The following is a 27,878-nucleotide window of genomic DNA, read 5'->3' on the forward strand; positions in this document are numbered from 1 at the left end:
CTCCCCCAAAAAAGACAAAGACAGGATCAATGAATATTTTAAGGTAGAAGTAGAAGATTCCAATGTGGTCAGTGGAATGTGGAGTTCAAGCCACAATCACATCAGGCATATCATATTGAATGAGCAGGATTAAAGGGCCAAATGGCCTACTCCTAATATGTATTTGCTCATCACTCCTGAGCCTGCTACTATCACTATAGACCTTTCTAGAGACTAATATGCCCCTCTTGTTCTCCAATATTCCCAGATGAATTTACTAGTGCTTATCCTAGCTGACACGCCAAGTTTCCTTTACACTCTACTCGCATCAAAATGTGCCACTGACCTCATTGCTCAGATCTGTCTGCCACTGGCTACAATGCCAGCCATTCCAGCCAATTACCTAGACCTGTTTCTAGTTTTAATTATGTTTATAGGATACTTATCTACATGAAAGGCACTGTGGACACTTGCAGCAGTAAACTGTTTGTTGCCCAATTGTTGGAAAATTGTGAAGGTGAACCACCTGGCCAAGTGAGAACTGGAAAGAGTACTATACGCAAGGAGTGTGAAGCTGAACGACAAGAAGTAGGACTTAAAGAATGGTTAGTGGGGAAGCCAGAAGGGATAAAAGCAAATTAATAGGGATGCTGCAATCTGTAAAAAAATGCAAAATGCTGGAAAATCTCAACAGGTCTAACAACGTCTGTGGACAGAGAATAGACATACTGTTTTTAGGCTGGATGACCCTAATCAAAAGGTGATCCAGGCTCAAAGTTTTAAGATAGATGAAGATATGGGGAATAAATGGTGCCAATTTCAGCAGCCAATCTGCAGATTACATTCTTGGTGTTGGTTGAGGGAAGACCAAGCCCTGGAGAATGCTATACCAATCAAATGATGCAATAGATCTTTAAACTCCACTCCCATCTTTGGAACTGACAAAAACATTTTTGTATATGTTTTTTAAAAAAGAATGATTTTGCACATTGGTAAGATAACTGGTACATGTTTTTCAAGATATAGACACTGCAAGCTGCTTACTTACAGGGTGAGGGGGAGGGGAGAGAACAGGGTGCAATACTAAAGGTTCAGTCATGGACAGCCGGCTACTGGAGCATCAGTTTGGACAGAATGGGGCAAGGTAGTCGGAGAATTTGGAGAGAATGGCTACTTCCAGGAAAGTTTCTGCAGGGTTGCACAATACAGAGTTGACTACTAAGGGCTAGTAATTATGTTCTTAAATTGGGATAGCATAGGATCATGTGGGGTGATGTGAGAGTAGATTACTGTAGGGCTGGAAGGCAGACAGGAAAGGGTGGTGAAGGACAGGAGCTGGTTAGCAGAGTCAAGTATGGTTAGGACAAACTAATTGCTATATTGGGCAAGCTGTGAAGTGACCAATATGAGGATACACTGGAGCTAGTTAGTACTGCGGGGTAGGCCTTGGTGGCTGAGGTCAAATGCAGCAAACTTTGAACACTGCAGAATAAGCTCTGGTTTTGTATTATTTAATAAAATTTAATAAAAACTAACAAGTGTTGGAATTATCTTTAAATTTAAGCATAGTGTTGAAGTTTTTTGTCACATTCCTTGGCACTGCTACCTCACAGCATCAGGGACCCAGGCTCAACTCCAACCTCGGGTCACTGTGAGGAGTTTGTACATTCTCCCTGTGTCTGTGCGGGTTTCCTCTGGGTGCTCTGGTTTCTCCCACACTCCAAACATGCGGGTTAGGTTTATTGGCTATGCTAAATTGACCCTTAGTGGCAGGGGATTAGCAGGTAAATACGTGGGATTACTGGGCTAAGGTCTGGGTAGGATTGTGATCTCGATGGGCTAAATGGCCTTCTGCACTGTAGGAAATTTATGATTGTAACTCAAGCCACAGGGCGGAAAATGGTAAATAGGTGTACGTATCTACGCAGAGTGGTTGTTTGTTATACAACTGGTCTTTAAGTAGCATTTCACAAAAAAGTTGATTGCTAATTCCGAGATGGTGACAACTGGCAGTATTTCCATACTTCGTTTTGCAATACCAGACACGTACTATCACTTTCATTTCCCCGGCCGAACACACAGCACAAGAGCCAAGCCGCCTGTGGCAGAGGGGAGCCGCGGTGTACCTTGGGAGTTGTAGTCCACCCACGCGGTCAGCTGAAGGGGCGGAGCCGGCTGCTGGACTACATCCCCCAGCAACCCCCGCGCGGACCATCCGACGCACGCGGAAGAGGGGGGGGGAAAGGGCAAAAAAAAGGACAGAGGGAGAGAGACGACAGGCTCCGGCTCCTCCCGCAGTTTTTGTGGGAAGAGAGAGAGAAAAGAAAGAGCAATCGCTGCCTAAACATCGAGTGACAATGGCAGCCGGGCTTCCCAGGCGCATTACCAAGGTACGGCACTGGAAAAGGCTGTTTTTATACGTGCAGATTTAACAATATATTGAATTACCTGTTGAGGCGGTCGGGCATTTTATTTTCTCTCTCTCGCCGTCTGCCGAAACCACTTCCGCTTTCAGACAGTCAAAGCCTGAGAAAGAAAGCCTCATGGCATCGACATGGCGGCTGGGCGGGAGTGAAGCAGAAGAGAGAGAGTCGGGTACTCACTGAAGCCAAGCGTGCGAGGCCCACACGGCGGAGGGCCCAAAGCAAGGCTCAAGAGAAGGCCTTACCTGCCCGCTTTACCGGGAAGGGTTGCATCAAACAGCCTGGTGACTGGGTGGGGGTAACTGACCGACAGCGAGCGGGCGGGAGGAAGTGGAGAAGGTGGGGGGGATGGCAAGGCTCGGTATTGTTTTTCCGACTCGGTGGTAATACTTCAGTGAAGATGAGTGGCGATGACTGAGGGGTTGGTATGCGGCCGGCGCTGTCTGAGGGGATGGGCGCGCGGACGGAGCGGCCGTTACATTTGAAAGAGGCGCTCGCGCCGTCCGCGGAGGGGGTCTGCAGCGAACCTGCCAGGTAAGGGGGGGCAAATGACCCATGGGGCTCGCGCCAGGGGTACGTGACTACGGCCAGGTGTTGGGGGCGGGGCGGAGAACACGTAATCCGCGGGGTCGGGGAGGGGGGAGCCGCGGCTGCTTTCATTCAGCCATGTTGTGGCGGCGCAGATTGGCTGCCCGGGGATCGATTTCAGGGGGAGAGGCTGTTTGACATTTAAACTGCTGCTGCGACGTTAGCGTTTCCGTTTCGGCTGCAGTGGAAGCTTCTAGTACTTTCCACATCTACTATTCTTGGCTCGCATCCCTTGGACTTGACCCCCCCCCCGCCGCATCCGCCATCATGCCAACAACACTACCAGAGCAAGAGTGTCCGGGACAAGAACAAAAAGGCTTAAAATGGAGACCTCCATTTGGCTCTTTGCCTGAACTGACCCAGAGATCTCTGAGACATTGTGGCTCACGAGTGAAGGCGCCTCAGTAGAGTGGAAATGGGAGCGTAGAAAATAGAAGCAGTAGAGCAGTTGGCCCTTTTGAGCCTGGTGCACCATTCAGTTTGATCATAGAATCCTGCAGTGCAGAAGGAGGCCATTCGCGCCATCGAGCCTGCACCGACCACAATCCCACACACTGTTTCGGCCTCAACTATTTTCTGTGGCAGTAAATTTCATCGATTCACTGAATGAAGAAATTTCTCCTCAGTACAGTGCTAAAAGGTTTACCCCTTAACTGAAAACTCCGACCCCTAGGTCTAGGCTCCCTGACCATCAGGACTATTCTTTCTAACAGAATGTAATGCAGTGATTCAAAATGTATCAAAACAAAATCCAGTACAAATATATTTGGTCAATTTCATCATTTTACAACTATGGGAGTCAACCAGAAGATTAAAAGGTGCTAATGGACAATAGAATCATAGAAACACTGCAGTTCAGAAGGAAGCCATTGGGCCCATCAGGTCTGCACAAACAACAATCCCACCCCAGGCCCTATTGCCCAACCCCACACGTTTACCCTGCTAATCCCTCTAGCCTACACATCCTGGGGCACTAAGACACAACTTGGCATAGCCAATCAACCTAACCTGCACATTTTTGGACTTTTTAAAGCCACACACTTTTGAGGCAGTGACAGCCTAAGTAAACTCACTATGATGTACTAATCTTTCAAAGGACAGAATCAGATTATGTGGCTTTATTGCCTTGCACTTTGAAGCAAACAGGCATTTCCTACTTTGCTGCTATTTTACATTAGTGATTGAGTTTCAAATGTATTTCACTGGCTGTAAAGCACTTTAAGATGCTCTGCACCTTTCACAACCTCAATGCATTTGTTTTACACTGTCAGTAGTTTAGGTTCAGAATCTGGATGGATACTGCAGTTGAGAGGCAGCCCAATGTTCACAATAAGTTAGACAAAATACATAAGAACATAAGAAATAGGAGCAGGAGTAGGCCATCTAGCCCTTCGAGCCTGCCCCGCCATTCAATAAGATCATGGCTGATCTGTCGTGGCTCAGTTCCACTTTCCCGCCCTCTCCCCATAACCCTTAATCCCCTCTCTTATCAAGAACCCATCAACCCGCTTCTTAAAAATATTTAGCGAGGCAGCCTCCACCACTTCAACGGGCAGAGAATTCCAGAGATTCACCACCCTTTGAGTGAAGAAGTTCCTCCTCAACTCCGTTCTAAACCGCCTCCCCTTTATCTTGAGGCTGTGCCCCCTAGTCCTACTGTCTTTTTTGAGCAGGAAGACTCTCTCCACCTCTATCCTATCCATCCCATTCATCATCTTATACGTCTCAATGAGATCTCCCCTCATTCTTCTAAACTCTAACGAGTACAAGCCCAGTTTATTCAGCCTCTCCTCATAGCTCAATCCCCTCAACTCCGGTATCAGCCTAGTAAACCTCCTCTGCACTCCCTCCAGGGCTAAAATATCCTTGCGCAGGTGCGGTGCCCAAAACTGCACACAGTACTCCAGCTGCGGCCTCACCAATGCCCTATACAGCTGCAGCAAGACCTCCCTACTTTTATATTCAATCCCCCTTGCTATGAAGGCCAGCATCCCATTCGCCTTCCTGACCACCTGCTGCACCTGCAAGCTGGGTTTTTGCGACTCATGCACAAGGACCCCGAGGTCCCTCTGCACCGTCGCCTGCTGCAGTTTTTCGCCACGTAAGTAATAGTCCTTCCTACCATTCTTCCTACCAAAGTGGACCACCTCACACTTGCCAACGTTAAATTCCATTTGCCATTTCCTGGCCCATTCGCCCAGCGTATCTAGATCCTTCTGCAGACTCTCCACACCCTCCGCACAATTTGCCTTTCCCCCATTCTTGGTGTCATCAGCAAATTTCGACACCCTGCACTCGGTTCCCTCCTCCAGATCATCTATATAAATGGTAAATAGCTGAGGCCCCAGCACCGACCCCTGGGGCACCCCACTAGTCACCAACCGCCAATCCGAATAGCACCCATTGACCCCCACTCTCTGCCTCCTATTTGACAACCAATCCTCTATCCACGCTAACACCCTACCCCCAACTCCGTGTCCCCTGACCTTCTGCAATAACCTCTTGTGAGGTACCTTGTCAAACGCCTTCTGAAAATACATAACCAGTGTTCTGAACATTGGCAGATGAAATGTTTAGTAATGCAATCAGTTGGAAAAAAAGTGTGATGTATATCATTCCACAAATGGTGACATGTCTTAATGAATTTTGGTAAAGTAATAAAGAATGATGTTGGCTAGGCGAAATAGAGAGAAACCTTTTCTGTGGTGGGAGAGTCCAGAAGAGTCCTTGAAATTAGCACGGCTATTTGGGGATGATGTCAGTAAGTAATACACAATATATATATCTTTCATCCAAAAAGATGTAGATGTGAGGTGGGATGCAAGTTTAAAATCTGAGTGCTAGGTTTTTGTGGTGTAAGGGGACCTGAGACCCACGGCGGGTAACTGGCATTGAATGGCATTCTTCCATGAACTGCATAAATTCCACAAGGAGCTGTGGGGTCAAATTGCATCTTTTGTAGTGTGTCCAGTTTTGCTAGACCAAAAAAAAGGGATATTTGGGTGTTCGACAGCTTGACAATTCTAGTTGTGTGTAATTAAAGACATTGACAATTTCTAGTTCCCCTCTTGCCCAAGGGATTTCTGCAGTTATACAGCTGGGTTAGAGCTTCAATTTTAGGTACAATTGGACATGACGGTTTTCCACCACAGCAACTATGTGAAAAAATACCAGATATGACAGGAGACAGGTTAGATACACCATCTACAATCATTGAATTTATAGCACAGAAGTACTTATGGCAAAGCTGGTTCATTTAGGTGTTTATATGATAGTCCTGCTGGGGCACTAATAACATTCAAAACAGGAAAATTATCCAATCAAACCAACATGTTGTTTCTGGTGATTGGCACCTGCAAATTGTAGGACACCGCATGTTTCCTTTTCAGGTCCACCCATCTGCAAACATACCTGCAGAAAAGGAGCAGCCGGAGTGGTCAGATGACCTTGAATGCCTGCCACCTGGACCTGTTGATGGCCATTTTGGCCAAAGTCAGGAGCAGGCCTAACTAGGAAGTCCTTCTCCTTTCTGCCCCCTTCTGCAGCAGGTGTGTGTGTGTTCATATGTGCTTCCTCTCAATACCTGATATCCTCTCTGCATATCAATCTATTTCGTTCATGCATCTACTTAGGTTCTCCATAAAGATATTTATACTATTTGTTTCACTTGCACCATGTGGTAGTTAGTCACATTCTAATTGTAGTCTGTCCAAAGATATTTTTCCTGACTTTATTGGATTTACTTTGTTATATTTGGAATTTGCTATAAGTGGAAATACTTTCTGCACATCTACTGTACAAAAACTTTTTTGATCATCTCTCAGCCTTTGAGTAAAAATCTCCAGACTGACCTGCGGTTTGCAATTGTATCCTTTAGATCTAATTGCACCCTTTCCAGTGTCTCTATATCTCTTTTGTAATGAATGGTGCACAATACCCCAAGTGTGGTCCATATAAATGTTTATTTTATTTTCCATCTTTTCAATTTTGTTCTTCTAGATATTAACTCTAATTCTTTGTTTGCATTTGGAATGGCCTTTTTGTCTATCCATGACCTCTTTTATGTACTCGGGACCGCAAAGATCTAGGTCATTTAGTCTCAGCATGTTGGTCAATAAATGAGGAGATAACAGACAAGTAAACATTTCATTTGTAGAACTTTCACTAAATTCCCAGTATTTTCTTTCTTTGTACCTCCCTTGCAAGTAAGGCCTTGAATTATCTTTATATCGTTGTTCTTTATCAACGTTCTTCTGCTAGACTTCTAGCCACGTATAAATGTTGTCCAGAGCTTTGCTATTCCTCAGCTTTTATTGGGCGTGACTTTTTAAACATTTCTGTTGACATGCATTATATTTATGAATCAGGTGCTGATCTGCCATTCCAACCCAACATCGTTCTCAGAATTACTATGCTTACCCAAAGCACACTCTTCAGTGCATTGCCTTGCATCACTTCTAAAACTGTTTCTTATTCATCCAATTCTTTCTCTTCTCCCAGGGTTTTTTGCTTTTCAGAAAGTCAGCATTTCCCTTTTTGTTGTAATATTGTCTGCCCTCTGTTAATTTGGCAACTGATGCAACTATTAATAGTTATAATATTTCTTGGGATTGTTTTGTCATCTGGTTGAAAATAAGTTGCTGTGTTGACCTATTTTCAATCCCTTGAGACTCCTCCTGTATTCATTGACTAGAATAATGATGGTACTTTGTAAATTTTGCTGCTTCTCTCATGCCTTTGGGGTATATATGATCCATCCCTGAGGACTTACTGGTTTTGAGATGTCTGCTTCAATTTGCCAGTGATGTTAAAGTTATTAAGCATGGTTGTAGTCTAGTAAGTATTCTCTTCTGTGATGCATATTCCAAGTATTAATCATTTAATGAGAGTTGGATGCATAGAACTGGTGAGTGGTGATAGGAATTTGGTTTTGTTGCGAATTCAGCGTGAGTCTGACATGAAGAAGGTACTAACACGTAAGGACCCACAAAACAAGTGTAAATAATTGCACCATGGGATGTATTCAAATTGACCTAAGCAACACAGGAGCAGTCTGTAGTTTTTTTTGCATGTGTTTTCTTTTGTGGTTAATGGTCAAGTTTCACTTGAAGATTTAACATTAGTACATGTAATCATTAGTCAAAGGAAAATGAGTTAGTGATTAAATTCTTCATTTTAAATACAACTGGCCAAGTAATTAACCACAAATATTTAACACCAAGCTAAAACCACCTATTTAATAAATCTGGTTCAGAAATAAACTACAGATAACTAATTAATAAAGACATTATAGTGCATCAGAAACAGAAAATGCTAGCGTTCAGACTCAAAACGTTGGCTCTATTCTCTCTCCACAGATGCTGTCAACCTGCTGAGTTTCTCCAGCAATTTCTGGTTTTGTTGCAGATTCCAGCATCTGCAGTATTTTGCCCTAGTATTATGGTAGTGCATCTGTTATGTAGTATGGGAGAGTTTGTGGACACTGATTCAGGCTGCCACATCTCCAGGGAATGTGTCCCATCTCAACACTCTAGCTCGCAGCTGTTGAGCAGGATTCTGACTTTGAAATACCAACCAGACATACAAAGGAACAAGAATTGCTAGATAATGTATTCCAATGTACAGCCACATAAAAAGTGTAAGAAGAGAGAATTGGTGGTGGTTGTTCAGCAGTCACTGCTGTTGCCCTCCCCCAGTACAAAGTAATTGATCAATTTTAGCAAAGGTGTAGAGACAGTGAGTAAGCAGCAGAGCCAGAATGCTGATTAAAGCATAAAGCATGAGGCTGTCCCAGGCAGAGGAGATGCAGAGTAAAAAAGTCTTCTAAGGGGATAGGTAAGATCATATAAGATAGGCCTATTGAGGATGAAGTTAGAACAGTTGATGTCGTTAGTAAGGTGTTTAAGGTTCCCCATGGTAGGCTTGTGAAGAAAGTAAGGAGGTGTGGGATAGAGGAAAATTTGGCCATTTGGATAAGTAACTGGCTATCTTATAGAAGACAGAGGTGGATGAAAAATTTTCAGACTGGAGACCAGTTACCACAGGGATCAGTGCTGGGTCCTCTACTGTTTATGATTTTTATCAATGACTTCGAGGAGGGGGGTGAAGGGTGGGTCAGTAAAGGGAGGACTGTTGTAGGCTGCAAAGAGACATTGAAAGGATGCAGAGCTGGGCCAAAAAGTTTAACCCTGATACGTGTGAGGTGATTCATTTTGGTAGGACAAATTTGAATGCAAATTACAGGGTCAGTGGCAGTGTTCTGAGGAATTTGGAGGAACAGAGAGATCTTGGGGTTCATATCCATAGATCTCTGAAGATTGCCACTCAAGTGGATAGAGCTGTGAAGAAGGCATATAGTGTGTTAGCATTTACTAACAGGGAGTTTGAGTTTAAGAAACTTGGGGTTATGCTGCAACTGTACAGGACTTTGAGATCCCATTTGGAATATTGTGTACAGTTCTGGTCACCTCACTATAAGAAGGATGTGGAAGCATTGAAGAGAGTGCAGAGGAGATTTACCAGGATGCAGCCTGTTTTGGAGATTAGGTCTTATAAGGAAAGGTTGAGGGAGCTAGGGCTTTTCTTTTTGGAGCGGACAACGATGAGAGGCGGCTTAATAGAGGTTTGTAAGATGATGAGGGGGATAGATAGAGTGGACGTTCAGAGACTATTTCCTCTGGTGGATGTAGCTGTTACTGGGGACATAACTGTAAGGTTCATGGTGGGAGATATAGGAGGGATGTCTGAAGTAGGTTCTTTACTCAGAGTAGTTGGGGTGTGGAATGGACTGCCTGCTGTGATAGTGGAATTGGACACTTTAGAAACTTTCAAGCGGTTATTGGATAGGCATATGGAGTGCACCAGAATGATAGCTTGATCTTGGTTTCAGACAAAGCTCAGCACAACGTTGAGGGCCGAAGGGCCTGTACTGTACTGTTCTATGTTTTGGTGTCTGATAATATGGCTGATTTAATTGTGGTCTCAACTGTCTGTCTCCCATAAGCATCTTTTATTCTAAACTCCAATGAGTACTGTCTGTCTACTTATTCTGTCCTCCCAAGATGGCCATTCATTCTAGGATGACAATTACTACTACTTCCAGTATCTGTAACTTTCTTTCCTTATATTACAGCGCAGAAATATTATTGTTCCCACAGTGCACACGAGAATTCAGAGTGCATTAAGATAAAAGCCAAATACTGGAAAAACTCAGCAGCTCTGACAGTATCTGTGGAGAGAGAAACACAGTCGTCATTTTGAATCCAAAACAAGACTTAAGAACTTTTAGTTTTTTTAATTAAGGATGCTTGGCCTCATGCACAAAATTAGTAGGAACATCAGAACTAGGAGCAGGCGTAGGCCATCTAGCTTCTCAAGCTTCTCCGCCATTTAGTAAGATCATGGCTGATCTTTTCGTGCACTCAGCTCCACCTACCTGCCTGCTGACCATAACCCTTAATTCCTTTACTGTTCAAAAATTTATCTATCCTTGCCTTAAAAACATTCAATGAAGTAGTCTCAACTGCTTCACTGGGCAGGGAATTCCATAGATTCACAGTCCTTTGTGTGAAGAAGTGCCTCCTCAACTTAGTCCTAAATCTGCTTCCCCTTATTTTGAGGCTATGTCCCTAGGATTAGTTTCACCTGCCAGTGTAAACAACTTGCATGTTTCTATCTTATTTATTCTCTTCATAATCTTATGTTTCTATAACATCTCCCCTCATTCTAGCCCCAGTCTACTTAGTCTCGCCTCATAAGCCAACCCTCTCAACTCGGAATCAACCTAGTGAATCTCCTCTGCGTCCCCTCCAGTGCCAGTATATCTTTTTTCAAGTAACGTCTAACTCGATTTTCCCCCTCTTTGTGTGCTGGTAATATTGTTCCTAATTATATCGAACATTGCAAACGACTGCTTTATATGTACCGCAACACATTGCTATGTCAGGAGAAGTGTCTAAATGTGTCGTAAAATTTTGTACAAGTTACAAAAGTTCCACGTTTTGAGACTGGCACAGTTCCACTGGAGAGGGAGCCCTGGGACAGGGGGGTCTACACAAGGTCCAGCTGGAGTGATAATGACCTGCCCATTTCCCTGCCTGGTGGAACTCACAGTCAATAGCGGCTCAGGGATTGGGGGGTGACATCACAATGCCTGAACTCTGGCTTTGAAATGCACTGCACTCCAGAGCCCAAGGTGCGCTGCCCAGAACCTGACACCATGAAATCTAACTAGAGTTTTCATAACACAACTGGAACTGAACTTATAGTATGTAACACGGCCCCTACTGGAGAGGCTGAGATTCCATTCACCTCTTTAATTGCTTTTTGAACCTGTTTCTTGATTGATTAGTCTTTAAGTGGATAAGCCATAGAATTGCTTGTCTTATTGAAGTGTGCTATGTTACTGAAAGGGTTGGGAACCACTGGACTAGAGTGACCAGGCTTGCTTTTGTTTTGTTTATTATTTCTTGATGCATTTTCATGATGATTTTATGTACACTTTGCCAAAATGAACAGTGGTATTTTGGAATTTCGCTCCTTCAATATTTTTGCTTCCACTTGTGGTGGGGGAAGAACCAAAGTTAAGGGCTATAAATGTGGAATGGTCACTAATGAATTCAAAGGGAATTCTGGAGAGTGTTTAGGATGTGGCATTCATTCATGATTAGCTGAGCTAAGAGCATGGATACGATTAAAAGGGAGCTTGATAAACATGCAGAGAGAAAAGGGATAGGTTTTATTGATTGGGATAAATGGAGGGTGTGAGGAGGTTCATATGGAGTATAGATACAAGCATGGGCTAGTTGGCCCAAATTACCTTTTCCTGTGTTGCTAACTTTCATCTGTTGTCCAGCTCTGTTGGACTGCCCTTATCCATTTAATTATAGACAGGACATTTCCAATAGCTTCTTTCCCTGCCCTCGTATCATTGCCCCAGCAGTCCCTATTGTTGGTACCCTCCTCTTTCTGATCTGTAAGTTACCCTTCAGTGATATCATTCAACGGTGATGACTGGTGTCACATGCAGGGTGATGGCATCCTACCTTGCCATCACCTCTCTAGATTGGAGTTGCCAACTTGCTTGTCTAACATTAGAACGAAGAACAGTACAGCACAGGAACAGGCCCTTCAGCCCTCCAAGCCTGTGCCGCTCATGCGCCCAACTAGACCATTCGTTTGTATCCCTCTATTACCAGTCTGTTCATGTGGCTATCTAGATAAACCTTAAACGATCCCAGCATGTCTGCCTCAAGCACCTTGCTTGGCGGCGCATTCCAGGCCCCCACCACCCTCTGTGTAAAATATGTCCCCCTGACATCTGTGTTGAACCTTGTCCCCTTAACCTTGAACTTGTGACCCCTTGTGTTCGTCACCTTCAACGTGGGGAAAAAGCTTCCCACTTGTTTACCCTGTCTATGCCCTTCACAATTTTATACACCTCTATTAGGTCACCCCTCATCCTCTGTCTTTCCAGGGAGAATAACCCCAGTTTGCCCAATCTCTCCTCATAGCTAAGACCCTCCAGACCAGGCTACATCCTGGTAAACCTTTTCTGTACTCTCTTCAAAGTTCCATTCCTTTGCCTCCAGCGCACTCCTTGGCCACTGTTTTGGGGTCAAGCTGACTGCAGCCTTAGCCCTGAACTTCTGATTCCATATCGTTTACTTGCACAACTGTAACTCTGACCATTTCTGCCCATGCCTCCAATCTCTTGTGGTAAGCTTCATCCATGCATTTGTCCCTCATGACTCAATCTGGTTGGCCTCCCGTCATCTGTCATTCTTTAAAATGCTACTTCGCCTGCACCTAGTGCATCGCACTCGTATCCTTACAATAGGGTTGGAACCAGTCGAATTTAAAATTCTCAGTCTTGTATTCAAATATTTTCCAGATATTGCTACTCCTTAACTGTAAAGTTCTGTATTTCTGCAAGTTTGTAATATAACTTATAGTGCTTTATGTTACACAGATGAGAGTGAGATCCAAAGATAACGTGTTCATTCAGATGTGAAACAGAAAGCAGCTTTTGTTAATTAACTCAATCTCAAAACTAACTGGTATTTTGCAATCAATCAGTACTTTGTAAATTCTAACCATTACTACAAAGGCAAAAAATCTTGCAGTATACTAGGTTATTTTCTCCACATAGTTTAAACTAATGCTACATACCTTTTCTTATTGTGCAAACTAAAGACGCCTCAGCCCAGTAAATGAACAATGGCCTCAAACATTATTCACAGATACCTCTTGTATTGCTTTGCTGGCCACAATTAATTGTTGCCATATTTATTGGTATTCTGTTACTGTAGGTTATTATAGCATTTAGGTTTTGGCAGACTTGAGAATGCAATATTTGTCATAGTGATAGAAAGAAGGTGGCTAAGAGGGGATCTTATTGAAACACATAAGATGATTAGAGGTTAGATAGGGTGGATAGTGATAGCCTTTTTCCTCGGATGGAGAGAGCTAGCACGAGGGGGCATGGCTTTAAATTAAGGGGGGGTAGTTATAGGATGGATGTCAGGGGTAGGTTCTTTACCCAGAGGGTGGTGAGGGATTGGAATGCCCTGCCTGCTGCAGTTGTAAATGTGCCTAGTTTGGGGGTGTTTAAGAGATCCCTGGATATGTTTATGGATGAAAAGGGATTGGTTTAGGTTAGAGGGTCATTTTTTTTTAACTGGTCGGTGCAACATCATGGGCCGAAGGGCCTGTTCTGCGCTGTAATGTTCTATGATGTGCTCATTCTGTAAAAAGTCTGACAACACCAGGTTTTAGTCCAACCTATTTATTTGATAACATACTCGCAAGCTTTCGGGTTAGCCCCTTCGTCAGGTGAATGGAGAGTTCTGGCCTCAGACAGAGCATATAAAGCACAGACAGTTTAGAGATTACTGATTAGAATGCGAATCCTTACACCTAACCTGCTGTTGAAGACCTGAAGTGGCTGATAATGTGAGTGGAAGGAGCACTGATCACAGTTTAAAGAGATGTGTATTGTCTCCAGACAGTACTGTCTTCAAGACACTTCAGGTCTTGAACAGCAGGTTAGGTGTAAGGATTCGCATTCTAATCAGTAATCTCTAAACTGTCTGTGCTTTATATGCTCTGTCTGAGGCCAGAACTCTCCATTCACCTGACGAAGGGGCTAACCCGAAAGCTTGTGAGTATATTATCAAATAAATAGGTTGGACTAAAACCTGGTGTTGTCAGACTTTTTACTGTGTTTACGCCAGTCCAACGCCGGCATACCCACATCGTGCTCATTCTGAGCAGTGAGTACTGCTGATGGTCTACAACTTTTAAAAATCTGTTAACTGTGCAATTTGTTTGACAGTGATGAAATGAAGTCTGCTCTAGATCTTTTTGGATTTTGTTCATTTGTATTTCTTCCTGCTTAAACTCCTCAATTCATGCAAGCCTGCTGAATTGTTCCCAAATCCTTTACAAATCGTGCAGTGCAATTGATGTTGTTTACATGGACATTAGCCAGACCTTTAGGTACCACACGGTAGGTTGTTCCAAAAATTTCACAGGATCCAGGGTGAGATAGCTAAATGGATACAAAATTGGCTTCTTGACAGAAGCCAGACCATGGTTGTAGACAGTTGTTTTTTGAACTGGAGGTCTGTGACCAGCGGTGTGTCTCAGGTTTGTGCTGGGTCCACTGTTATTTGTCATTTATATAAATCATTTGGATGAGAATATAGGAGGCATGATTAGTAAGATTGGTGGCATAGTGGACAGTGAAGAAGGTTATCTCAGATTGCAACGGTATCTTGATCAATTGGATCAGTGGGCTGATGAATGGCAGGTGGAGTTTAATTTAGATAAATGCAAGATGATGCATTTTGGTAGATTGAACTGGGCAGGACTTATTCAGTTAATGGTAGGGCACTGGGAAAGTTACAGAACAAAGAGATCTAGGGGTACAGGTTCATAGCTCCTTGAAAGTGTAGTAATAGGCGAACAGAGTGGTGAAGAAGGCATTCAGCATGCTTGGTTTCATTGGTCAGAACATTGAATACAGCAGTTGGGGCGTCTTGTTGAAGTTGTACAAGACATTGGAATGGCTACACTTGGAATACTGTGTACAGTTCGGGTCACCTTATTATAGAAGGGATATCATTAAACTAGGAAGAGTGCAGAAAAGATTTACTAGGATACTACCAAGACTTGATGGTTTGAATTATAAGGAGAGGCTGGATAGACTGGGACTTTTTTCTCTGGAGCTTGGAGGTTGAGGGACGATCTTATTAGAGGTTTATAAAATAATGAAGGACATAGATTAGCTAGATAATCAATATCTTTTCCCAAAGGTAGAGGAGTCTAAAACCAGAGGGTATATGTTTAAGGTGAGAGGGGAGAGATACAAATTCCAGAGTGGCAATTTTTCACACAGAGGGTGTGTGTCTGGAACAAGCTGCCACAGGTGGTAGTAGAGCCAGGTCCAGTTTGTCTTTTAAAAAGTGGTTACACAGTTACATGGTAAAGATGGGTATAGAGGGATATGGGCCAAATGCGGATGTTTATGGCTGGACTAGCTTAGCTTTTTTTCAAAAGGGCTGAAGGGCCTGTTTCTATGCTGATCAAAAAAAATTACAGTTTACGCAGTTTGCTGCTTTCACTGAAAAGCAAAGAGGTTAAAACATTTTTTTAAAACTGCATTTGACTTGCACACTGCCAGGTTTATGATTCAGTAGTTACTCCTTGGTTTCCTGTGAGGCTGTTGATCATGGAAATGTATTCAGTGGAAAATAAGTAACGCACCTTTGTCGGGGAAACATTGGAATGCATGTCTTTGGAAATGGCATTGTGATCTATTTTGCTGATCCCAGTGGTGTTGGATTGAGGAAGTAAAAAGATTTTTCCCATTTACTTATCCCTTTCTTCCCCACTCTCCTTCCATTTCCTTCAACCAGTCTGCCAGATAGCAAATTGAGGCTGATTAAATTCATTTGAATGGATTCTTTGTGTGGAAACCCAAGGAACTGAGTGTTGGGGGCGGTCATTCTGCTCTGAATCAGAAATCAATCTTGTTTTGATATCCAGGATAGTGTGTACATGCCACCACAGGTTAGGAACTGAATTGGCGATTTCTTGACAGTTCCACCTCAGGTGTGTATTTACTTGCTGAGCTATTGAGTGCAACATTGGTTTTTTTTGTCAAGTCTGACTAAGCTCAGAACGCTGCTTGCTTTGGCCACCATGAGAAATGACTGTACTGTGATAGTGAGTCATTGTTAAATTAGTGGCTTATAGCAAATGATTTTTCATCAGGCAGAAGCAGACATTTTCATAGAAACCAAAAATAGGTGCCAGGAGTAGGCCCTTTGGCCCTTCGAGCCTGCACCACCATTCAATATGACCATGGTTGATCATGCATTTTCAGTATCCCACTCTTCCTTACTCTCCATACCCTTTGATGCCTTTAGCCCCAACGGCCACATCCAGCTCCCTCTTGAACATATCGTAACAAACTGGCCCGCTGCTTTCTGTGGCAGAAAATTCCACAGGATCACAACTCTGAGTGAAGAAGTTCCTCATCTCTGTCCTGAACAGCTTGCCCTTTTATTCTTCGACTGTGACCCCTAGTTTTGGACTTCCTAACATTGGGAGCATTCTTCCCCCATCAAGCCTGTCCTGTCCCATCAGATCTTATATGTTTTTATGAGATTTCCTGTCATTCTTCTAAATTCCAGTGAGTACAAACTGTGTTGATCCGGTATCTCTTTATATGTCAGTCCTGCCATTCCAGGAATCGGTCTAGTGAACTTAAGATGGACCCCCTCAATAGCATCAATGTCCTTCCTCAGACTAGGAGACCAAAACTGCACACAATACTCAAGGTGTGGCCAATACCCTGTATAAATGAAGCAAAGCATCTTTACTCCTATACCCAAGTTCCCTTGCTATGAAGGCCAGCATGCCATTAGCGATCCTCGCCTTCAGTGGCTGTTCCATTATGACACCCAGGTCACGCTGCACTTCCCGTTTTCCTAAACTGCCACCAGTTGGAAAATAATCTTCCTCCTTGTTTTTGCCACCGAAGTGGATAATCTTACATTTGGAGATATTGCATTCAATTCCTTTGTCCAAATCATTAATGTATATTGTGAATAGCTTGGGGTACCCCACTAGTCACTGCCTGCCACTCTGAAAAGGGCCTGTTTATTCCCACTGTCTGTTTCCTGTCTGCCAACCAGTTCTCTATCCACATCAATACATTTACCCTTAATTTGATGAGCTTTAATTTTGCTCACTAATCTCTTGTGTGGGACCTTGTCAAAAGCCTTTTGAAAGTCCAAATACACAATATCCACTGGTTCCTTGTCCACTCTATTGGTCACATTCTCAAAAAACTTCCAGAAGATTTGTCTCGCACAATTTTCCTTTAAAGTATCCATGCTGATTTGGACTGATCCTATCACTGCTTTCCAAATGCTGAGTTATTGCATCTTTAATAATTGACTCCAGCGTTTTGCCCACCACCAATGTCAGGCTAATTGGTCTATAATTCCCCGTTTTCTCCCTCTTTTAAAAAGTGGGGCTACATTAGCTACCCTCCAAACCAGAGGGTAGACACTTCCAGAGTCTCTAGAACGCTGGAAAATGATCACCAATGCGTCCACTTTCTAGGGCCACTTCCTTAAGTACTCTGGGATGCAAAGCATCAGGCCCTGTGGACCTTGCTGGGATTAAAACCAGATATTTCCTAACTAATAAAGATTTATTTTACTACTTCTCTCATGCTAGACCTCTGTCTCCAAGTATTTGTGGAAGGTTATCTGTGTCCTCAGTGAAGACAGATCCAAAGTACTTGTTCAGCTGGTCTGTCATCTCTTTGCCCATTATGATTTCACCTGATTCTAACTGTAAGGGACCTACACTTGTCTTCACCAGTCTTTTTCCTTCACATATCTATAGAAGCTTTTGCTGTCAGTTTTTATGTTTCCTGCAAGCCTGCTCTTGTATTTTGTTTTCTCCTTCTGAATTAAACCCTTTGTCCTCCTCTGCTAGATTTTAAATTTCTCCCAGTCCTCAGGTTTGCTGCTTTTTCTGGCCTCATCAGCTTTCCCATCTCCTCATTGTGCAATGTACTATGGGAAGCATTACACTATGAATTAGTGCTGGCAAATTACTTTGCCCTGGTCAAGTCGGTTTACTGGTCTAATCCTTAGTATGCCCTTCAGCAACTTGCAAAGCCTCCTTCATGAACAGCTTGCAACCTTCAAACTCTACCACCTAGGAGAAGGACACATGGGAACACAATCGCCTGTGAGTTCCTCTCTTAAGCCACCCGCTATTCTGCATTGGAACCATATCACCATTCCTTCACTGTCACTGGATCAAATTCTGGATCCCCACCCTGCAGCAAGCTGACATGACGAAGGCTGCAGCAATTCACGAAGACAGCTCGCAAACCTTTCAAAGGCAGTTTGGAATAGGTGACAAACTAGCCAACAACACGTGCATCCCCATGAACCAGAAAAAAAAAATAAGTGAGCAGATCATGTCACAGTAAACAGATGTGTTATTGAACCTTCTGGCAGTTTCCTGTTCTTCAATTTCTTCTGTTCCAAAATCACCTGCCAAAATGGCTTTAGAGTTTCATCAATGAAAGTGAAGGCACAGGTTGGGTACCCATCCTTTCAGCTGGAGAATTTCTGAACTGCATAGTCCTATAATTCATATAAATATGCCAGTAAAATAGCAGTGTCTCAATTCAGTTAGGCACGTATAATCATTCTGAAGTAGAGATTAGATTGATGGAATTCAGTGGATATCTGTAATAGTAGCAATGAGGGTCACTTGGCTGAAGATGGATATTTGCCTTTAGATAGAACTTATATCTCAGCTGCCCACAATTAATTACTGTTGAAGTGCTGTTGGCAGTCATTCATCCACAGACAACAGTTGCCAACTTATCTGAAATCATAAACCTTTAATTCTGCAATGCAGTATCTTTTTAAGGCAGTCATGGTTTTGTCATGACAGCACTACAGCATGAATTTGCAGAAGAATTTGCTTCAGCCTCTTCAGGGAGTTTGGGGGAGCAGCATTTACTTTGATAAATTTGGAGTTTTTTTATTTTAATGAAAACTTGTCTTGTGCACTTGCTGTCACGTGATGCCTAATGCAGGTGTCCTACTTTTTCAAAACAAAATTGTAATAATTTGGAACGTACAGGTAGATTTTCTGGACATGACACTTGCTCAAACTTGCCTCAAATGGGATTGTAATCTTTATCACCTTGAACAGACATGGAGTTATTTTAGAACATGGTTGTTTAGTAAGAAGAGGAACATGTAAATCATTGTGTTATTTCAAATTGCCACAGGTGATCTATTAGTATACATCCAATATCAAGCAAGAGATCTGTATAATTATGTGAAATAAAGTTTTCTCCCCAAGACATCTCTTCTCATTAGCCACCACTACCTGTGAGCTGTAAATGATAATACAGATGTATTGATTTATTGACTGAAATCTGGTTATGATTTTTCTTTTGAGAAATGTCTACCTTTCTACCTGCCATCTTTCCATTTACATACACACGGTATACATACACTCCTATTACTGATAAAGTTGCGTCAAAATCCAAGAAATGCTGTGAGGCATATGAATACAAAATACTTGAAATGCCAATCTTCCCACAGTAACTTTAATGGAGGCAGTGAGAGCTTAAACTGAGCATTTTTTTCTGCACTGTGCACTCACTACAGTTAATGCAGCAGTCTGCTGAAGGTGGCATTTCTAGTGAACAAACACTACCTGATGGTGTGTTAATTGGCTACAAAAACATAAGAAATAGGAATAATGCCCTTCAGGCATGTTCAGGTATTCAATACAATCATGGTTGATCTTTGCCTCACTCAGGACCCCATGAAATCTCATGGTGTCAAGTCAAACAAGGGCAAAGAAACCTAGCCCTTACCCTCAATGTATGGCACTACCACTGCTCAATCGGATAGATTTCAAACAGATCTGGCAAGTCAAATTGGGCATCCATGAGGCACTGGACCATCATCAGCAGAATTGTATTTAATCACAATTTGTACTCTCATGGCCTGACATGTCTGCCACGCTATCATTACCATCTAGCTGGGTAATCACCCCTAGTTCAATGAAAAGTGCAGGGAGGCAGGAGAGAACCAAGCATACCTAAAAATGAACTGTCAGTCTGATGAAGCTGAACATGGAGGGTTACTTGCATGCCAAACAACAAAGGCAGACAGAGCTATGTAACCCCAAGGATTCAATCTAAGCCTGATGTTCTACTGCATCCAGTTGTGAATGGACAATTAAACAACTTGTTGGAGGAAGAGGATCCATAAATATTCTAATTCTCAGTGATGGGGGAATCCAGCACATCAGCACAAAAGATAAGGCTGAAGCACTTGCAACCATCTTCAGCCAAAAGTACTGATTGGATGATCCTTCTTTGCTTTCTCTTGAGGTCTCCACAGATGTCAGTCTTCAGCCAATTCGATTCATTCCACATGATATCAAGAAACTGCTAAAGGCACTGAATATTGTAAAAGCTATATGTTCTGATAATAATCCACCAATTAATATTGAAGGCTTATGGTCTAGAACTAACTGCACCCCTAACCAAACTATTCTGGTGCAATTACAATGCTGGCATCTACCCAACAATGTGGAAAATTGTCCAGCCATGTCCTGTCCACAAAAAGCAGGACAGATCCGTGCCAACGAACTGCAACCTTATCAGTATTCTCGATCAGGGTCCTAATCACATTACGGCCAAAAGAGGTGAATTGGTGAGAGTAACTGCCCTTGACACAATTTGACCAAGTGTGGCATCAAGGGACCTTAATAAAATTGAAGTTAATGGGGCTTAGGGGGAAAGTCTGTAATGGTTTGAGTCATATCCAGCACAGAAGGGTCTTTATAAGACCCTTGTCAGGCCTCATTTGGAGTACTGTGCGCAGTTCTGGTCGCCTCACTATAGGAAAGACGTAGAAGCTATTGAAAGGGTACAGAGGAGATTTACAAGGATGTTGCCTGGACTGGGAGGCATGCCTTATGAAGTTAGGTTGAGGGAGCTGGGTCTCTTTTCCCTGGAGAGACGAAGGTTGAGAGGCGACCTGATAGAAGTTTATAAAATGTTGAGAGGAATAGATAGGGTGGATTCTCAGAGGCTATTTCCCCGGGTTGAAATGGTCGCTACGAGAGGACACAGATTTAAGGTGCGGGGAGGCAAGTACAGAAGTGACGTTAGGGGTAAGTTTTTCACTGAGGGTGGTGAGTGAATGGAATCGGCTGCCATCAGTGGTGGTGGAGGCGAACTTGCTGGGGTCTTTTAAAAGACTTCTGGATGAATATATGGGGTTTTATGGGATTGGGGGTTATAGATAGGTCTATAGATTGGTAGGTGTTGATGTGATCGGCGCAACTCATGGGCCGAAGGGCCTGTTTGTGCTGTAGTGTTCTATGTTCTAGAAGCATTTTTAGGACAAACTGCTTTTTAGGCTGGCTTGCTGAGAAGGTTGAAATAGAATACACATTTCACTGTCTGCAACGATAAGGCATTCCAGCACCAATCCCAGTCTGATGCTGATTGGTCTCCTGCTGTTGTTGGAGACCAATCATCTGAGCCATGGGATCTTTGCAGGAGTTCCTCGGTGTAGTGTCACAGGCATAACCATCTTCAATTGTATCATCGTTAACCATCACAAGATCAGAGATGGGGATGTTTACTCAGCGCCATTCGCAACAGCTCAAGATACTGAAGCACTTGCATGTCCATGTGCAGCAAGACCTGGACAATATTCATCCTTGGGCTAAAAATTGTCAAGTAACATCTGCACATTGGCAGGGAATGACCACCTCCAATAAGAGAATCTAACTTTCTGTCTTTGATATTCAATGGTATTACCATCACTGAATTGCCCTTTCTCAACATCTGGGGAGAGGGGAGGTTAGCATTGAACAGGACTAGCCATAAATCTGCAACAAATAGCTTACCTCCTGACTCCCAAAGCCTGTGCATCATCTACAAGGCACATGTTAGGATTGTGATGAAATACTCTCCCCTTGCCTGGATGTGTGCAGCTCCTGAAGTAGATGGACATTTTTAAAAAAATTAAAGTACCATCAATGCAATTATTTATGTCCAATATAACAGCTCTATCCCACACCAACTCCATGAGTTCTTCTGTACAGTCCTGTAACTTCTTATGTGACACTTCAATTGAATACCTTTTTAGAAATCCAAATACACTGCATCTGCTAATTTATCTCATCCACTTGTTATATCCTCAAAGAATTGTAATAAATTTATCAAACACTGTCTCTCTTCCTTTTCATAAAACAACAGTTGTTTTAATGGTAGTATGTTTTTTTTAAATGCCCTGATATCCCCTTACTAATGAATTCCAGTGTCAGATGTTAAGCTAACTGCCAATTAGTTCCTTGCTTTCTATTTCCCTTGTTTTTTGAATGAAGATGTTACATTTGCAGTTTTCCAATCCTTTGGGATCTTGCCAGAAACTGGAAAATTTTGGAAGATCACAACCAATTTATTAGAATGCAGGCCATTAATCCTGGGGATTGTTGGCCTTAATTCATTTAGTTTGGTTGGTATGTTTTCTCTAGTAACCATGATTGTTTTAAATTTTTTTTGCCTCTTCCCATGATTAATTAATTTCTCCTGTCTTGTCTTGTTTACTACAGCTATTTTATGTACTTGTAGACACTCATGACGAACAGTTTTATATTTCTTTGTGGTTTATTTCTGTAATCTAATACTCCTGTTCCCAATTTCCTTTCCCCCTCCCACCCAAAGAAAAACTGAAGACCCCCAAACCATGAATAATAAATCGAACGTATCAGTCAATTTTAAAAAAAAGTCTCACTGATAATTTGACATTTGAGTGATACTGTAACCTTTCCTTATTCTTATTTCATGAAATGTTTTCATATCAGTTGGATTGCCCTTGTCCTCTGGAATGATTTTTAAGTGCATCAAGTAAAACAGAGGCTTTTGGATACCTACTAAAAAGCCTGCATGTGGAGAATCGATGTTACTTCACACTAACTACAAAGGATCAGGGCCTATGTTCTATGAAGCGCTTTCTAATCACATTGTCATGCAAGTTTTGGCCACAAGAGCCCTCCAGTGAGCTGTGTAGAGAATACAGCTATTTGAATTTGCATAGAACGTACTTTGTAATTTTTGTTCTGTGTAGTCTGAACTACAGACTCCACAGTGAAATCTTTGGATGAACGGGAACATCATATCAAATAAAATGATCTTAAATGATTGAGTATGAGTTACATAACATTGGTTAAACCACATCTGCAGTACTGCATTCGATTCTGAGCTCTGGGAAGGACACATTGGCATTGAGAATTGATCAGAATGATATTTTGGCTGCAGGCTTTAAATTATAAGGCTATATTCAAATCAATAAGCTAGTCAAAGGGTGCATAGATTATTGATTGCATATAGAGGATTAAGGACAGTTGTGATTAAGTGGCTTGATAGAGAGATGAAAAAGCAGCCACTACTTCTGGTGGGGAAATCCAGCACAAGGGGACATAACTTTAGACCCAGGCCATTCAGGAGTGTGTCAGGATGCACCACTTCACACAAAGGAGAGGAATCTGTGAATTTTCTCCCCAAAAAACAGTTAAGGCCAAAGTCAGTCATGCCTCCAGATCTTGATTTTTGTGTATTTGGTATTTGATTTGTCAGCACATTTTATCACTAAACTCCATTTAAGTGTAGCAATGTTGTAGTGAACTCTGCACAGAAAGACTTGAAAACCACTATAATGCTTAATATAGTAGCCTTTTTGACAAATTGAGAGGTTAAAATGCTCCAACTGATTTGATGGATAGAACAAGAGCAAAATTCATGTACCATGTCTGCTTTGAATTTTTCTGTAAGCACGTGGCTTGAAATAAAACCTAGTCATGTTTGTACTCCATGTAACTGCTGGTTTTATGTCTTCCTTAGCTGTAAGGATAAGAAAGACCCCACCCTTCCCTCCTCTCCACCAAGGTGCTTTCCAATCAAATACTTTAAAGTTTAGAAATTGTTGTAATATAGGCAACCTGGCAGCTAGTTTGGGAAGCAAAAGCAGCAGAGATATAAATGATTAGGTCATCTGTTGATGCTGGTCAGTGGATGGATGGTGCCCTACTATTGTCCAAAACAGTGCTGTGGTGTCTGAAACATGCACCTCCAACTCATAGCAGACTGAAATATCAGCCTGGATAAGCTCTGGAATGGGATTTGAACTCGTCGGTTCTTCTGGCTGAGGTGAGAATCCTTCCACTGGGCCTTGACTGACATTTTGAAGTTTTGTTTATTTTGGATGACTTGAATTCATGTTTGCAAGTGGACGTCACATTATGTAATAAGTGCAGTTGAATAAATCTGCTGTGAAGTTGAAAGCGCAGCAGTAAACACTGTACTGTAACTCAATATGGAATATTTAATACTGCAAATGCTTTTGGCTTCCTTGATTCAACAGTCAGTGGTAAGGGGGACATGTTTGTGTGCATAATCATTTAGAAACGTAATTTCCCATGTTATTTGGGAATGTGCATTACTAACAATTGTCTCTCTTTGTTTTACAGGAAACCCAGCGCTTGCATGCAGAGCCAGTGCCTGGTATAAAGGCAGAAGCTGATGAATTCAATGCACGCTACTTTCATGTTGTTATAGCTGGTCCACAGGACTCCCCATTTGAGGGTGGAACTTTTAAACTTGAACTATTTCTTCCGGAAGAATATCCAATGGCAGCCCCAAAAGTTCGCTTTATGACCAAAATATATCACCCAAATGTAGACAAATTGGGCAGAATCTGTTTAGATATTCTGAAAGGTAATGGCTACTTCCAATTTTTGCATCTTTATTTTAATTGTACAGGCAAGAATGTTGATGTCACGGCTTGTATTGATGGTTTATGTTGTGATTCCACAGATAAATGGTCCCCAGCTTTGCAGATTCGTACAGTACTGCTATCAATCCAGGCATTGTTAAGTGCTCCAAATCCAGATGATCCATTAGCAAATGACGTAGCTGAACAGTGGAAGAGCAATGAAGCCCAAGCCATAGAAACAGGTACGTGATCATTTGATTTTTCAGCTCGTTAGAAATTAAAATCATGAAGGGATAGATACAGCTGTGTACTTGACATATCTTTAATTCTTAAACAGATCCAGTAACCCTGGTTACATGAATCTTTTGATATATTACTCGGCTGAGATGCTCTTGCCTTGTGTTTTTTCAGCATGCTACACAGTCTGGTGGGGTGGCGTTTTCCTTTTCTTTCCTTTGTCTCCTCCCCTGCCTCCCACGATATGGTTGTAGATTCCAGTATGCACAACGATTGAAGCTCTGCACCTCTTTCCCAGCTGGCCCAAGTCACTTTGCTTTCTGGCACTTTTCTCAGTCTGCAATTTAATGCCGTCTCCAACAAAGAGTTAGTAAGTTTTGTGGATGTGATATTTGCAAACAGGAACAACCCTTGTAGCCAGAAATGAGCACTGAGATTTTCCTGATGTGCTTGGATGCAATGCAGTGGCATGCTAATTATAAACTGGATGAAAGGCACTGTTTCTGGAAATATCGTATACATAGTTGGTGATATTTCACGTATAAATATCCCAGTCAGCAATAGGCTGCAGATGTGTGGGATGCTTTGGATGGGCTTGTTTTATTTATTACACTTCTAAATTTGTGTGATTGAAATTGGTTAAATGGTCAACTGTTGCTGTTAACTTTGTTACTGTTAGAGGTTGAGTATCTTTTATCCAAAACTGAGTCACTTGCTTTGAGTTTTCAGATAATTCTGTTTTTAGAAACTGGATATAAGCCTACTTGCATTACGATGGCTAAAACCTACATGAAATAGATAGAAAAGTAAGATAAGTTTTAAAGTTTGTTTATTTATTAGCATCACATTACATTACCACTGCAGTGAAGTTACTGTGAAAATCCCCTAGTCACCACACTTTGACGCCTGGTCAGGTTCACTGAGGGAGAATTTAGCTAATAATAGCGTGGCTAAATTCTTTTTTGGACTGTGGGAAGAAACTGGAGGGAACCCACACAGACACGGGGGAAGAAGATGCAAACTCCTCACAGTCAGTGACCCAAGCTGGGAATCAAACGCAGGTCCTTGACGGTGTGAGGCAGCAGAGCTAATCGCTGTGCCCACTATATAATAAAAACTGGGTACTGGTTTCCACCCATGGCACCATCTGCAACTTTGTTTGTAGGGGAGCGTTTGCGAGGAAAACAATGCAGCCAAACAAATAGATGCTAAAGATTGGGTGTGGTTGAGGAGAGTCACAGGCTTCCCACTCTAATAGGGCAGGTGCAGTTGGTGAGATTCATGTTGGCTTGGCTTGGATCAAACTGCCTGCACTAAAAACGGATGTAGTCGGTGAAGGTCATGTCATTGAAGGTCATTGACATCCTGCACTTGAGGTTGCATGTGGTTGGGAAGATTTGTGTTAGGATTAGAGACTTCCTATGCTAAAGGCCAATAAGGTTTCAAAAAAGTGAGTTTTGTATGTTTGTGGATAAAGATACTCAACCTGGAAAATCATGTAATAATATAGAAATATGTTTGAATGCACTTTCCACATGAGAACTATATGTTTAAATATGCCTTTATCTTTTCAGCCAGAACATGGACTAGGCTATATGCCAGTGGAAACAGCAATTCCAGATGAAGTTGAATGCACATCACAATCTTTGTTCTGCCAAGATCTTTCCTTGCATTCAAAGAACAGTCTTAGAAAACTGCAGAATAAACCCAGACAAATAAAATTCTTGGTGTTTAAATGCATATTAGAGACTATTTGTCATGTTCCAATTCACCATTAAAGCATGAGCAGAGTCTATACCACTTTGCTTTTCTGTTCCCCTCCTCGCCCTCCCAGGCTCCCCTTAATTTGAAAGCGGCGATGCACCTCTGTCGTATTTACAATGACTGGCGTTTTTTTTGTTAGCACTGTGAATGAAAATCTGCTTAGTTAGCTGCCCTTTTGTGTAAGTTTTTATTTTCTAAGTTTTGTTTTTTGTGATGCTAAAAGCATTTTGAAAGCAGCTAACTTGCACACAGTAAATCATGCCCTTCAAGAGTAGTAACTTTTCTTTTTAGGTGCAATAGATTAAGCAGCTTAGCTGATTATTAGTTTGTCCAGTCAGTAAAGGAATGGAAAAAGCAATGCATCAATATTCTGACTCTCAAATGTAGATTCTGAGAAGACTTATTACTTTGTATGGCTTGTCTGGGGGGTTGGTGTGGGGGAAGAGAGATTTCTGTAAAACTTTGTTTTAGTAAACTTTTTTTTTGTTCCATTTGACTGTTGTACCTGTGTTCATCTTTCCACAGCACAATACAGTAAATAAATCATAGAGGTTTTGGTGGTTGGTTTTGTGCTCATCAATGAAAATATCTACATCCAGTCTTAAGATAAACCCCTGTGTTCATTTAATGACAAATGTTCAGATCTTAATGTTGCCCTTAATGTTGAGCGGGCCCAAGTCTGTATTCACTGTTGTTTCCTTGAAATAGTCATCTTAAATATGTTGCAATCTTTCAGTTCAAATCTTACTAAGACATGTCATTAGAGTTACTAAGTGAAATTGGTGCCTGGAATCTGGAAGAAAAAATTACAAATGGCTGCTCCCAATTTGATATCAGCCCTGAGTCCCTGTCAGTGATAGGACTCTCACCTCATAGTCAAAAGGTGAAGGATTCAAGCTCCACTCTAAAAGAATTGACTTCTTCATCCAAGTTCGTAGGAGGAGAGATAATCAGCCGTGGATAACGAAGGAGGTAAAGGAAAGTGTTAAATTAAAAGCGGAGGCGTTTAGAGTAGCTAAGAGTAGTGGGC

At 42.2% G+C, this 27,878-nt stretch overlaps 1 protein-coding gene across 1 annotated transcript; it reads left to right on the top strand.

Moving 5' to 3' along the window:
• Window positions 1-2,223: 2,223 nt before the first annotated feature.
• Window positions 2,224-27,342, top strand: LOC145355276 (ubiquitin-conjugating enzyme E2 N). The gene is made up of 4 exons (XM_080207170.1): window positions 2,224-2,369; window positions 24,603-24,849; window positions 24,949-25,089; window positions 26,659-27,342. Exons 1-4 carry the CDS (start codon window positions 2,337-2,339, stop codon window positions 26,706-26,708), a joined length of 471 nt encoding a protein of 156 aa, XP_080063296.1. The 5' UTR covers window positions 2,224-2,336; the 3' UTR covers window positions 26,709-27,342.
• Window positions 27,343-27,878: the final 536 nt, after the last annotated feature.

The sequence above is a fragment of the Carcharhinus amblyrhynchos genome, chromosome 19 (genome assembly GCF_965287045.1).
Source record: "Carcharhinus amblyrhynchos chromosome 19, sCarAmb.v2.hapA, whole genome shotgun sequence".
NCBI classification, from domain to species: domain Eukaryota; kingdom Metazoa; phylum Chordata; class Chondrichthyes; order Carcharhiniformes; family Carcharhinidae; genus Carcharhinus; species Carcharhinus amblyrhynchos.